The following is a 13,334-nucleotide window of genomic DNA, read 5'->3' as shown; positions in this document are numbered from 1 at the left end:
CTTCGATACATTTTTCATATGACTGATGTCGAAATGCCCTGAAACAACGCCTATGAAAATTGAGACAAAAAACAACCCCGGATTTTCCCTATTAGCCATGTGACTATCCGCTTGTCTGTCAAGTTTTGGCCTGTCCTCATGCACTCATTTGGTCTCGTCCTACTTCCCGTTTCCTCAACGATGGCACCCGGGTGCAACTCAATGGAGTCCTTGTGAATGGTCGCGTAAAACGAAGGCAATGCGCAGTCTTGCTGTCGTGTCACTTGGTAGAGTGTTCGTGATAACGATGACACATTTACTCCGATTAGACGCCTGCCGAATTGTGTGCAGACATATTGCGCAATGATTGAGCTGGAGTGAAGAGGTACTATGTCCGTTCGTTGCCAGCCGCGGTTCGAAATGGTTTGCCGAATAATGACATAGACACATAGTCGGCCTAGCTACATATTCGTTCGTATATATTTCAGGCTTCCAGAGTGTCATCTTCAAAGCATATCCGCAAGAAACAGCAACCTCGAAACTCGTAGAGGTCAACTGGTTTATGATGCAGTATACTCTGGGGGTGGTACTGAGTCTGCGATGGGTGGTGCCATGTGCCTTGACCCAAACTCATGTATTGATGGCGTAGTTGCCAGTGGCTGAGCATCCCAGTTCACGTTGAGGTAGTGAGGTGGCTCCATAGGATCCACCTCCTGATACGCTGGCCTAGGCTCTAGGTCGTATACTGCAAAGCCATCCTCAAGTTCAGATAGATTTGCCGCCCGTGGCGCGGTAGTTAGGTAAACGGGTTGGGTACACACAATGCTAGTCCACTCTCGATCAGCACATTTGCCAGTGATTTCGATTTGTAACTCGTACTCCAAGTTCAGACCATAGGTTGTGAAGCTTGGTGTAAAATTGTGGCCCGTTAGCTTGACGTCTGCTATGTCTAGTAAGGAAAGCCCATCGTATAGCAGCCGTCCATTTTCCTTTTCGTACTTCTTGTCGCAAAGCATAATATGACACCTTTCTACATGCATGTGCTGTTTCTTTGGAGGACGGGCTGATGGATCACCGGGCGTGAATACGTTGAAGACAAAGTTCAACTGAACTTTGAGGCGGCGGATAAACAGATCAGGCGGTCTCGCAAGCGATTCGGAACGCTGGAGGTGCTGGATACTGATGACAACGGGAACTTGGGAGCCAACAACTAGGACACGAGCAGGAGTCGCGGATATACTGAATTTGGCATAGGGAATCTCGTCCAAGCTCTGGAACCCAAAGAGCAACTCTTTATCAGCCAGCTTCTCCTTGATCTTTTTAAGTTTTCCCGCCCTTTCCTCGTAGTCTTGGAATAGTTTGCGCGTGCGGATGAACTTTTGGTGACTACAGTGTTTGGGGAGCGTTGTGCCAAAGTTCGTATCTGGTTGGAGGAGTATGGGATGGAAGTCGGGTGGTGGTGGCGTGTACTTGAGTTCTTGGCGTACCCTCACAGGCAGACTATCCAGGTCGCTACTTTCCATGGTCACTTCAAGTTGATATACAATCTGCACATCTGTAGATGTTGCAGCACAACTGGGAGGTAGTGGAAATCCCGGAAAATGCTGAAAGCGCGGATGATTGAACGAATCCTCCGGATGGAGCCAATTTCTATCTGCGGGCGGCGGGAGGCTCACATGTTGCGGAAAGGTGAAGGAGAAGGGCAGTTCCGCCTTTCCGGGATTTGATGAGCTTGTGGGCAGGAGATCAAGGCGGGAGCTATTGCCCGTGGAAACTAACAGATCCTGCGATTGTCGACAAAGTTCAATGTAAGTCGGCTTGCCAGAAGAATGCGGGGTGACGGAGAAGCCTCTTAGAACAATGTTGATCCGCGGAGATCGTGCTTGGGAGATGAGAAGAAGCCCTCTCACGTGATCCCCAGCCGTGTAAGCCGGCGGCGAGTTGAACAGATGGATGTAGACGGGGTTGTCTCTGCGGTTGGCTCGTCTGCCAGCGAACGGCCCCTCAGGCCCCATGGTAGTGAGTGGGTGTTTTGTGTCGCTGAGGCGATTCAATGAAACAGTGGGAAAGACGCGTTATAAAGCAGCAGGTGACAGACGGAGAATGCATTGACGGACGGGGGATGCAATGACACCTTAACCCCCGGTCTCTTCCCCGGTCTCGGCGCCTGCATACCAAGCATCAGGGGTGTTCACGCATGAGCGCCAAAATGCCATGGTCGAGGCACTGCGCGTGAATGCCATGATTGGTACGTAGGTACCGAACCAAGTGTGTAACCGGGTACAGGTGACAGCGCAGCGATGGCAGGTGTGATGATTGGAGAAAACAACCCTCTTGACCGATGGAACGATGCTGCTTGATGGGGGATCATGTCGGAGGCGAGCATCTGTGTGAGGCGCATGGGAGAGAGATGCTTGCTATTGGGTCGTTCTGCCGGCCAGGGTGGTGCCGTCATCGATGTAGGGCGCGCGACTCGCGACTTCGCCAATTCCATCCAGGCAAAGACTGACTACCTTTGCACAGCACACACCCGCACATACACACATTGCCCACAATGGCCTCCAGCTACATGTGCTCAGCCTGCTCACGCGCCCTACGCAGGTCCTCTACACCTCTATTGCAGGTACACAGCCACAATCCGCCGTGCTGACAGCAATTAACTCTTTCTTGTAGCAATCGAACAAATTATCTCTCCGCCAAGCGCATCGAACTTTCTCCACAACCACGCCAACCCTCTACCATGTGTCACACGCCCAGTCGGCAGATGTCAGACCAGAAGCAATTAAGAAGCCGCATCCGAGCGTGGCATCAGGAGTAACTGGACTGGCTCAGAAGTTGCGTGAAAAGGCCCCGCTCATGACCGAGACCTACGTCGCATACGGCGCAACAAGAGACCTGATCAAGGAATGCACCAAGCCGGGCGAGTACAAAATACCGCAGGCTCTGCTGAAAGGGGGCGAGATCCCCGTCGACGACAATGGCGTGCACCTGGGAGAGGGCGAGGGTTGGTGGTATGACAGTAAGTCTAGATTGTGGCACAGGCACGCACTTGGCTCACTCCTACACAGCCCTCGGACTGAAGCCAACCTTCTCCAACTGGGCGCAAATCACCTTTATCCACATGTACATGCTGCAAGTCCGCTTCCGCATGTTTCCCCAAACACATGCTCCTGTGTGGATCCAACATCTCACCAACCATGCCTTTTACGCCGCCGAAGACCGTCTCGTAGTATGGCACAAGTTCAATGCCAATTCCCTGCGCCAAAAGTACCTCAAAGACATGTTTTCCCAATGGCGCGCAGTGCTCCTGTCATATGATGAGGGTCTGGTCAAGGGCGACGCCATGCTTGCCGCTGCCATTTGGAGAAATCTACTCGGTGCCAAAGAGGACGTGGACTTTGAGAAGCTGGCCCAGATTGTAGGATACATGCGGAGAGAACTGAAGAGGCTGGACAATGCCACTGATGACGATGTGGCGAATGGGCAGTGGAAGTTCCGCGGCAGTCCTGGAGACGAAGCAGGTCTCGTAAAATCACCAAGTAGGCTGATGGCGACCGAGACGGCCAAAGCTTGATGAAGTAATGGAAAGGAAACGACACCGAGTGTACTATATCTGTATCTACTACACGAGACACATGAGACCCCAAGGATTCTTCTTCTATTACAAGGTTACGACACAGATTAGTGTTTGAGACACTACAACTCACAAAATCTTCTCCCGTCATGTAAAAATTAAATGCAGAATATGTTGATTAGGAGACAAAGAGTACATATAACAGTCAGCATTGGTGTGTTCCGTTCACAATTTGAGCATGCTCACTCAGCAGCCATACCCCATCCGGTCATGTGCCGAATCTTGAGAGTACATGTTCGAGGTTCGGAAGGCATTACTCGTCGCTCCTTCTCCACCTGCACAAAAGAAAACACATGCAGCCTGCCATTGCTGCCCAAACACAACGACTGCCAGTCCGCGATTTGGAAGAAATAGAGTATGTGTGTCGGATACGATTGACCTAATAGCCAATGCGAACAGAAAGTGATTGGTCAATATACCAGACATTTTCCCATTCTCCCATATTCTGACACTGGAGCTCCAAAATATATTTACTTGTGGAGTTGACGTCATCTTTGCAGCGCGACTGCTCTATCCACCCTGACAAACCACCTATCCTACAACACATGACCTTGTATATCCACCAAACTCATCCTCATAATAATTATTGTACCCCGAGATCTGTGCCAGGAATGAAAGACCGCGCGGTTGGTGTGTTGCTTCTCCGTGACTGTCGACAAAGTGGAAGACTCGAGATCCAGTAACTGACTCATTAAAATTTCCTTCAAATATATTGTACCTCCATGTTCCGCCATTACAATTCTCAAAGCCATCGCTTTTTGCTGGGCCCGGTGCCAAAACTCAGAAGGAACTGGGATCGTTCTCTGACCTCGGTTGGCAACGCTTCAGCCCGGAACGATATCAATACGATCCGCAGGCTCCTCTGATACTGCAAGTTCGAAAGGAGCGGCATGCCTGGGGGGTGGTACGAGATATCGCAACCGGTCTTGTAGCATTTCTGGTACGCTGATCCTCGAGCATACGATATGCCCTTGCCCATCAACTGCGGTAATCTCGAGAGCGGCATTCTGTTCCGAGATGGAGATCGATATCCTCGATGCGTCGGCACTAGTCGCCCGCAGCTTAACAGCCCATGAAAGCAGACCAGTGGTTGAACTTGTCAGACCACCCATGGGCGCTGCACGAAGAGTCAACAATTTCATGTTGACTTCGTTATGGCCCTTGTCCACAATCACTACGAAACGGCCATTGCAGGATACCGCACCAGCAAGAACGCTTGATCCCACCACACTGTCTGGTAGTGGTTTTATCAGTTGCCGGAGGGATTGTGGGTTGGTTTCAAAAGTATCAATCGGTACGATGAAGGTTCGGGGGAGACTTGATCCTGGCTTGTGGTCCACCGTGCAGAGAATGTAAGACCTTCCCGTTGGTGAAATAATCAGAGTGGCTGTCGATATCTCATCGCGAAAAGCCTAGAAGAAGTCAGCCATGTACGGAATGCTTATAAAAATATCTTACTCGTTCGCTGCTGCTTGCGTTGCAGTCAACGTGCCAAATCGGGTCCAGACGCATAGTCGACTTGAAACTCAATTGTTTACTGATATTCCAACAGTATAAGTGGTTTCCTGTCGATAAAGCAAAAGCCATGAGGCCGTATACAGCATCGCTCCAAAGAGGCGAAAAGCCGACGACCTTGATAGCCCCGTTGTTCTGCGGACATGTCAATGTTGTGCAGTGGTTCTCGACATTCCAGCCTTGCGTGTAGATATACCTAAAGACCTTGACCCCGCTTGTCCCTTCCCCGCCCACCGCGATACTCGCAGTAGCTCCCCCTTCAACAGACGGAGCGCCCTTTTGCGAAATAGACACTGATCTTGGAGTCCAACATTCATTTTGATCAATACGCTGTTCCTTCACCAAAACGGGTACGTCGCCGCCATGTCGGCGGTACTCATCATAAACCAATAGGCGCCTGTGGGTGATTACAGCAAGCAAATCCTCCGACAAAGCAATATCTCGTATTTTCTCGTCTTTATGCGACATGGGAATGCTCAACTCGGCTGCGAGTGGAATCTCTCGACTCTGGTTCTCATTCCGCACGTTGTATAGCCGCACTTGCTTGGACGAACACACGGCGACCCAGCCTAACGGCGAGACTGATGTTGCAACATCATACGGTTTGGATAGAAACCTCTGGCCAGGTCTGTGCAAGCGGGTTTCGGCATGCGAAGCAAATGAGGCTGGAAACAAGGGGAAATTCTCCACGGCTAAAGAAAAACGGCGCATTGAGGGGTGCGAAGAACTGCTTGAAATCGACATCATCGACGAGCACGAAACAAGGATGCCATGAGAACGGAGAGGAGTTGTAGAGAGAATGGCCTACGGAGGCCGGTGGGCCTTGGTTGTGAAGCAGCGGAACCGCGAACGCCTGGAAACGGACGGTCAGCCCGTGTTCTGGGGTCAGATACGGCGGCAGTTGTTATCAGTTGTGATTACTACTAGATCCAACTGGCATCGCGCATGCGCCTCAGCCCACGAACTCAACGTATGAACCATCGGCTACGTGGCCCAGACCACAGGGGCTTTTGACGTTTAAGATGTATCCAATTAGCAATTTCTAGCGGCGCTAGCTTGTATCTTCTGTCCAGAAGCGTACACCGGAAGGCCGCAGCAAGCGTGGCTGTGATACTTAAACGCACCCGCACGCCAGTCGTATTTGGCCGTGGCGTTTTTTAGTGCCATCTACCAACTTCACGTGTACAACCCGATGCAGCTGCGGTGATCTTACCCAGATTCCCATGATCCTGACCAATCATCATGAAGCCAAGTCGTGTGCCAATATACCGTTTCTATCCCGAGGTGTTCCTATTGATTGTGGCTTCAGCAGGCAGAAGCGAAGGCTGGCAAGACGGCACGCTGTGTAGTCTTGGTCTTTGGTCTTGAGGCGTGGGACCGGCGTACATCAAGTTGACACGCCCGGAAACCAGGCTGGCGGAAGGCTCAAAAAATTGGTCCAAAGTGCTGCCTTGACTGGTTGTGGCACACTGCTGCGGCATGCGTACTTGGGGTGTCTCACTTATAGTCCCACTCTCCACGGTCCGCCTAATCAACGTTGTAGCCTCACAGTTGCCCTGACCCACCAGAAAGCATGGACGAAGAAGAAAGGCCATTAGATCGATCACCATACTATGTCACACATTCTGAGCACCTCGATCGTGTCCTCAGCAGGCCTCAACTTGCAGGTAAGCCGGCCATGGTTCCAGAGAAACGGCATTTTGTAACGTCACAGGCATTGGCATTTCTGGCTGCATTGGCGGAGGCATCTTTATTACTTCTGGGGCCCTGATATCTACGACGGGATCGCTAGGAGCTGCTATCAGCTATGCCGTCGCGGGAGGAATCATCGCTTGCGTCATGTACACGCTCACAGAAATGGTAACATGTAGACCATTAACTGGAAGTCTCATCGACCTTCCTCACACTTTCTTGGATCCTGCATGCGGGTTTGCAGTTGCATTCATGTACGGGTATGTTTTTTATTCTCGCCATGCCAATCGAAAGCTGATGGGAAAAAAAGATTGGGTAAGATTTTCGCCATGGCTACACTTACAGCGCACTCGGCAGAGCTCACTGCTCTTTTGAAGAGCGATCCCAAACCACACTCTATAGGTGCAGAAACGGCCATAAACATTGCTTTCATTGCGTTGACAACTTTCTCCCATTGCCTTGGCGTCAAGGTTAGTTGAGATTTGTAAATGATAAGTTGAACTCGAGCTTACATTCCATCAGCTTTACGGCAAAATTGAACGAGTACGCTATACTCAACCCTATCTCTTGGAGCTGTGTCTAACATGATGTTTTCAGGTAGTCATGTGGTTCAAGATAAGCTTGCTTGTGCTTGTGTGCGTGATGATGATGGTGATCAACCTTGGAGGTATGCTATCAAGATTCATAATATTGCAGATGCTTTTCTGATATAATCTAGGTGGCGGTCCAAGGGAAGGAAAGTACTACGGAAGTGAGTGTCTGCCTCAATCAGTCACGTTACATACACTAACCAGCACTACAGACTATACAACCCATGCGTTTACTCCCGATTGGAAACCGATTGGACACAATAGTACGACTGCCGATCCTCTAGCACTAAGAGGCGTCTCAGATTATGCTTATGGAATTCCTGGGACTGGAGGTGTCCTATTTTCATTTATGTAAGTGTTGTGTCTTCGTGTTGCGCGGATTGAGTTAATGATTGGTAAAGCACTTCAATCACACTTGCCATGTTCTCTTGCTTCGGAACAGATCTCGTCGCAATGACTGCAGGAGAGGCGAAGAACCCCTGGAAGGATGTGCCAATCACGATGTCCTTTGTATACCTTGTTCCCCTCAGCATATATCCTTTTGCCATCTTCGCTGCTGGATCGAACGTCAACTACGCGAATCCGGATCTACCCAAGATATGGGCGAGAGGTGGAGGCGCTACGAAATCAGCCTTTGTCATTGCGGCCCAAGAATCCTCACTCCATGGACTGCCAAGGGCACTGAACGCGCTCTTCATAGTATCGGCATATACGACTGCAAATACCGACCTGTATGCAGCTTCGAGAAGCGTCTTCATGCTGTCACAACAATATCTGCCGCACAAAATCGCCAACATATTTGGTCGGACGAACAATGGCCATACTCCACTGGCGGCCATTCTGCTATGCTCAGCCCTGGGATTCATATCACTCATTGGCTTAACCGACAAATCGGGCTCACAACCACGTATTACGCTGTCTGAGCTCTACACAGGGACAGCAACATGCATCAACCTCTGCCTCTGTATAACCTTTTTGCGCTTCAAAGCCGGCCTTGACCGTCTAGCCAAGCGAAAGATTTTCGGCAGAAACCACCCACTGTACAAATCCCGACTCTTCAAGTCGCGCTGGCAGCCTCTGCCAGCCTACATTGGCATCGTCGGCAGCGCATGCGTAATCCTCTGGTCCGGCATCCCCCCCTTCGTCATCCTCGTCACAAAAAGCAACCTCAGATCGACCGAAAGCCTCAAATCAACAATCAGCCTCGCCTTCGACGTGCTAGGCGCCTACATTGGCCCCGTTCTCTTCGCCTCGCTCTACCTCTTCTACAAATACATCTACCCACGCACCTCGGCCGTTGACATGCGCAATCTCACCGTCGAAGACTACGTCCTCCAAGACCTCTCGTACATTGAGCTCGAAGGGCCCGAATCCGTCCCGCATATCCCGCGGCCCCGCTTCGACTCGTACGAGATGGACGGGCAGAACGATGGCGTTGCGAGTCCCGTAAATGCAATGTTCCAGGATCCGTTCAAGGAAGAGGGCACGTGGAATGTTAATGTTAGTCCGAATCCCGATTCGGATATGCAGGAGGAGATGGAGGCCGAGGCGGCGCGCAGGAATGAGAGAGCGAGGATTAGACAGATTTTAGAGCGCAGGCCAATGAGGATGGGGCGTGGGTTTTGGAGGGAGGTGTGGAGTTTTGTCAAGACGGATAAGGAGGAGTGAATGTTTTTTTTTCTCCTTCATCTACTAGCGAATGAAAGTCACGACATATTTCAATCTTCACAATCTTTCTCTTTTCTTCTTCTTCTTCTTCTTCTTCTCAGATTGTTCATATTTTGCTTTATCAAGTTTAGTTTCTCCGGAGAACGAAGGGGAGAGGGAAAAGCTTTCTTCCAGGGAAACTGCCTTGTTTTAATTTGGTGATACGGGGTAGACGAGATGAGCAGCGGCTTTGCATCGGAATGTGGAGTGGGTGCATGTATTGCAAGTAGCTGTGAGCGCGGCCGGTCGGGAAAAGTCGGGGATGGGGGTAACTTGCGGGACCATGTCCCATAATTGATTGCACCGACGAACAAAACTTTTGACATGTAATACTTGAATGTATTTGAAAGAAAAAAAATGAGAGAAAATGAGCAAGAAAGAGGGTCAATGCAGAGGATATACAGAGTTTGAATGTTTGTTGATGTTTGATATTTTATTCTGAAATATGGTACATAATTCGTAGCCTCCCCTATTTCTTCCAAGGAGTTTCTCTTTGACGCCAAATGCTATGACAAAAAAACGCTAGATGCTATGCTGAGTGACGAAAATGACGTCTGTCTCCTCCAATTCCACAGAGCACACGAGCCGGGGACAGCTTGAATGCTGTAAGGGCCGTTGCTCGTGGCCTGGTATGCAGTGTGGGGTCCATGGCGCGCAGCGCATGGATTTCCTTGTTCTCCCTCGTTCCCCTTCTTCGGATCCTGCCTGTGGCGTGCGTGTCCGTTGTTGCACGCGACACTGGTCGTTTCTGCTCGGCTAGTTTCTTACAACCTTCCCCCCCTTCAACGCCTCGCCTTCACTCATTGAACCTCGTAAATCTCCATGGCGCGCTGAAGATCCTCAATGCTGGTCTTATCGCCATAGGCCTCCTCGAGAATCTTGTTCCTGTCCTTGCGCGTAGTGAGCCTGGCTTCCAGACCGGCAATGGCGCGCTCCATGTCCTGCAGACTAGAGCGCTCGCCATAGGCATCCATGAGCATCTGGTTCTTTTGCTCCTGGGTCAGCTCTAGTGCAGAGTGGACCTTGCGGTTGGCATCATTGAGGGCGTTTGTAACACCAAAACCTATGTTAGCATTAGCATCACCAAGCGAAAGTGGCCGGCGAGGCTGCGACGATGATGCATCTCTGGGGAGATAGATCATACCGATGGCTACCATGGCCATGGTAGGGAGGTACCTGGGATTTTGTTAGTCTTTGCTGTATATAGGTGGTGGTGAACTGTGTAGTAGACGCACCATCTGGCGACCCTTCCGAGCTTGGGGACAACACTGGCGCCTGGGGCGGCTGCCATGTGTGCTGCTGTGGCATCTTGGAGGGAAATGGCAGTGCGAGCACGTGCCGAGGTGGTGAAGAGCCTCTGGCGGACGAGGGTCGAAGTGCGGAGGAGAAAAGACATGTTGTTGGCGGTTGTGTAGTAGTAGGAGTGGCGGAAAGTGAAATGGCCAGTGGGTTGTGCTCGAATAGGGTCGATGTGGGTTGACTTATATCCCGTTGGTGGTGGTGGTGATGATGATGGCTATGGGCTTGGAATGTGGATGTGGATGTGATGGCCAAGAGATGAGTGTATCGGCCGCGGTTTGGTTTCTGGTAGGGAGATGTTTGATTGATGCGTGGAAGGGTGTGTTCATGCGTGGTGATGCGTGATGTGTTCCGGTCAAGGGATTCCAAGGCGCGGACTATGCAGCCTGTATATACGGCGGCGCTGTGCGGGGAAATGCAGGTCGCAGGCGGGCTGTGCAGAAGTGTCTCTCCACGACCACCCTCGTGTCATGCCACGAATCACAACACTTGACATCACCGGGCTCCCTGACCCTGAGAGTAGCAGACGGCCAATCCGGGCCATTGTCGTCCCGTGTCTTCAAATCCGGGGACGGCTGACGTACCGTGTGCTGCTGGCCGGCGTGAACCCCTTCTCTCCCGGCCGCGCATCGAAGTCGACCCTCACTTGTCTCTTGCTACTACTTTCCGCTTGGCGCCCGTGACCCGTCTGGGATACGTTTCGGCTGTGAGGACGGCAGCGGCCGACACCCAATTGCACGTCAGCGGGGCGGGGGGTTACGTCCAGGTGGAGTTAGCCGTGTGCTGATGCTGGTTAGACGACCGTCTTTCGATTGTGGGGTGAGGCTGCCGGTCACGAGACTCGCCGATATCCCGCCATGCTGATGTCAGCCTGCATATCCACCACAACCGGTTCCTCGTCCGGCCAGACACCTCAGCGTCAACACCATGGTTTTGCTTCATGTCGCCCATCGTCATTGTCACCCGATGCAAATTTCTCCTGCAGGATATCTGACAGGTCCTCGACGATGACCGCATCAGCAGCACTCGTTTCTTCCATTGTACTACTCATACCCATCTACTTGAACCTCGGCACCCACATACTGATCAAAACGAAACTCAGAATGCTTGCGTGGCCAGTAGTCTCCGCATAACACACATCTAAGCTCTTGTCAGTACCAATATCAAAAAGATGTTGTATTCGAGGCCCCGGATTCTTCGCACGCACACGGACCAGACGAGGCGAATCTCTAGTACCCCAGACCACGGTAGCTTCAGTTAGCGGTTATCAAGATGCGCGGCTGTATATCATTGCATCCTGAAATTGAAATTACCAGGGATAATGAGACTACTAATAATCGATTGTGGATATTGTTCCTGGAGTAGCGAATGAGCCTCAAGCACCACAACAGCCGCCCCGGACTTTTGTGTCAAATAAATACCACAGTCGGCCCAGATGCCTTACGCCATGGAAGCAGTGACAAATGTTTCGTCAAACACGAAACATGCGCCTCGAAAATTCCAGACGACTAGGCAACACGCCGTAGCTGGTCGACAACAAAAGTATACATTTGAAACGCTCCCCGAAGCCATGAGTTCCGCACATACTTCGAGTTAAAGCTCAGCCCAGTAAAGACATGGTGGGATAATGCACATGCCGGTACATACCAACAACTCTAGGGTTGGCTTGGAAGAGATCCATCGGCTGTTGCTTGATATAATGGCCGCTCACCCACCATTAGATCTGCTCACCTTTCTACACACAGTATGTTGTGGTCCAAAATTTTCTAACATATGCCAGTTTGCTTGGCTGCTACATCCAGGCACCCAAGATTTTCTCTTAATACTGTATATCAAGCATACAGCCTAACAAAGACCTCAATCTGAACGCTCAACTCTACCCATCCGCCATACGACTCTCCTATCAAGAAATGATGCATATGGCACACATCCTTCTTCGTACTCGAAACACCCCAGACTACACAAGAGCCGCCGCCAAAGTAATTTATAACCCGCAAAATCAGCCCAAGCCCTCTTTCTACTGGATGCATCCTCGCAGTCGTCTTATCTGCTCTTATGGGTGATCAGTACCGCATAGATAGAGACACGCTACTTTCATGTCCGAGACTGCAAAAGTGCATCCTATTGATATCAAGATGTTGAGGGCAGGCTACGGACGTAGTGGCCTTTACAGAGAACTACTAGGCTGATTTTGTGTCGAGATACGAGACGCCATGTCGCAGGGTACTTGGGACTGCAGTGCTATGGAGACATTGTGGGGGTTCATCCTGGAGAACATAAGAGATGTGCCGTGAACTCTTCCCAAAACAAAGAGTGGCATGTTTGTTGCGACATTGTTGAGACAGCAGTGGATCTAAGGTAGCATTAGATTTAAAAAAATGACTAGGCTCACAGTCACCCTTTGCATATTGGTCTTGGCTGTGTAAGTAGCACGATGCTGAGAGGTGTAGATGGATAAATCGATGACATCATGTAACGTTTCATGCACCTCTTAGGCAACACAAAGACATACAAATGCTCTGGTGTTCTGATAGTCCTCTTCCTCTATCATGAGCGGAATGGTTTTGAGAAAAAAGGCAATTTGCTAATAACTTGTCGATCGAGAAAAAGAAAGTATAGGGAGACGCATCGGCAGTCGCAGACTTGCCTCAACCAGACCCACTGTATCCACCGAAAGCAACTGCCGTCTCTTTTGCATCCCAACCACAAAGTAGTCGGACGAATCAAATCCCATCTCACCCAACCAACAGAACAAACCAAGTCCTTTAGGCAGAAGAGCCGCAGGTGTTTGCCCGGCATTCAGCCTCCATTTCGGCCAAGCTTTGCCGTAAAGCTTGAGCGCGGATGGCGTTGCTTGGAGCGTCGTCTACAATAAGTCAAGTATCCGATGTGCGGCTGCCGACTTGAGAAGCTATGTG

General features: G+C 50.7%; 7 protein-coding genes across 7 annotated transcripts; 3 read left to right on the top strand and 4 right to left on the bottom strand.

Annotated features, from left to right (window-relative positions):
• Positions 1–539: 539 nt before the first annotated feature.
• On the bottom strand, positions 540–1,994 carry COCCADRAFT_86088 (uncharacterized protein; the record flags this gene model as incomplete). Its single annotated transcript, XM_007710278.1, has 1 exon — positions 540–1,994. The coding sequence occupies one exon, from the start codon at positions 1,992–1,994 to the stop codon at positions 540–542; it is 1,455 nt and encodes a 484-aa protein (XP_007708468.1).
• A 120-nt stretch (positions 1,995–2,114) lies between these two features.
• Positions 2,115–2,396, bottom strand: COCCADRAFT_86048 (uncharacterized protein; the record flags this gene model as incomplete). Its single annotated transcript, XM_007710277.1, has 1 exon — positions 2,115–2,396. A coding segment is annotated over one exon (282 nt), but the record flags the coding sequence as incomplete, so codon positions are not given.
• Positions 2,397–2,533: 137 nt separating this feature from the next.
• Positions 2,534–3,553, top strand: COCCADRAFT_33487 (uncharacterized protein; the record flags this gene model as incomplete). Its single annotated transcript, XM_007710256.1, has 3 exons — positions 2,534–2,602; positions 2,653–2,998; positions 3,048–3,553. The coding sequence occupies 3 exons, from the start codon at positions 2,534–2,536 to the stop codon at positions 3,551–3,553; spliced, it is 921 nt and encodes a 306-aa protein (XP_007708446.1).
• An 884-nt stretch (positions 3,554–4,437) lies between these two features.
• COCCADRAFT_86072 (uncharacterized protein) lies at positions 4,438–5,872 on the bottom strand (the record flags this gene model as incomplete). Its single annotated transcript, XM_007710276.1, has 2 exons — positions 4,438–5,025; positions 5,072–5,872. 2 exons carry the CDS (start codon positions 5,870–5,872, stop codon positions 4,438–4,440), a joined length of 1,389 nt encoding a protein of 462 aa, XP_007708466.1.
• An 829-nt stretch (positions 5,873–6,701) lies between these two features.
• COCCADRAFT_86218 (uncharacterized protein) lies at positions 6,702–9,078 on the top strand (the record flags this gene model as incomplete). Its single annotated transcript, XM_007710275.1, has 8 exons — positions 6,702–6,795; positions 6,843–7,080; positions 7,131–7,290; positions 7,343–7,363; positions 7,418–7,487; positions 7,539–7,571; positions 7,623–7,761; positions 7,812–9,078. 8 exons carry the CDS (start codon positions 6,702–6,704, stop codon positions 9,076–9,078), a joined length of 2,022 nt encoding a protein of 673 aa, XP_007708465.1.
• Positions 9,079–9,917: 839 nt separating this feature from the next.
• Positions 9,918–10,513, bottom strand: COCCADRAFT_86241 (uncharacterized protein; the record flags this gene model as incomplete). Its single annotated transcript, XM_007710274.1, has 2 exons — positions 9,918–10,293; positions 10,353–10,513. The coding sequence occupies 2 exons, from the start codon at positions 10,511–10,513 to the stop codon at positions 9,918–9,920; spliced, it is 537 nt and encodes a 178-aa protein (XP_007708464.1).
• Positions 10,514–12,043: 1,530 nt separating this feature from the next.
• Positions 12,044–12,479, top strand: COCCADRAFT_23103 (uncharacterized protein; the record flags this gene model as incomplete). Its single annotated transcript, XM_007710236.1, has 2 exons — positions 12,044–12,160; positions 12,261–12,479. 2 exons carry the CDS (start codon positions 12,044–12,046, stop codon positions 12,477–12,479), a joined length of 336 nt encoding a protein of 111 aa, XP_007708426.1.
• Between the last annotated feature and the right edge of the window lie 855 nt (positions 12,480–13,334).

Source organism: Bipolaris zeicola (assembly GCF_000523435.1).
Source record: "Bipolaris zeicola 26-R-13 unplaced genomic scaffold scaffold_16, whole genome shotgun sequence".
Taxonomy (NCBI): Eukaryota; Fungi; Ascomycota; class Dothideomycetes; order Pleosporales; family Pleosporaceae; genus Bipolaris; species Bipolaris zeicola.
The sequence above is the reverse complement of the archived record's forward strand: the minus strand, read 5'-3'. Positions and strand labels throughout refer to the sequence as shown.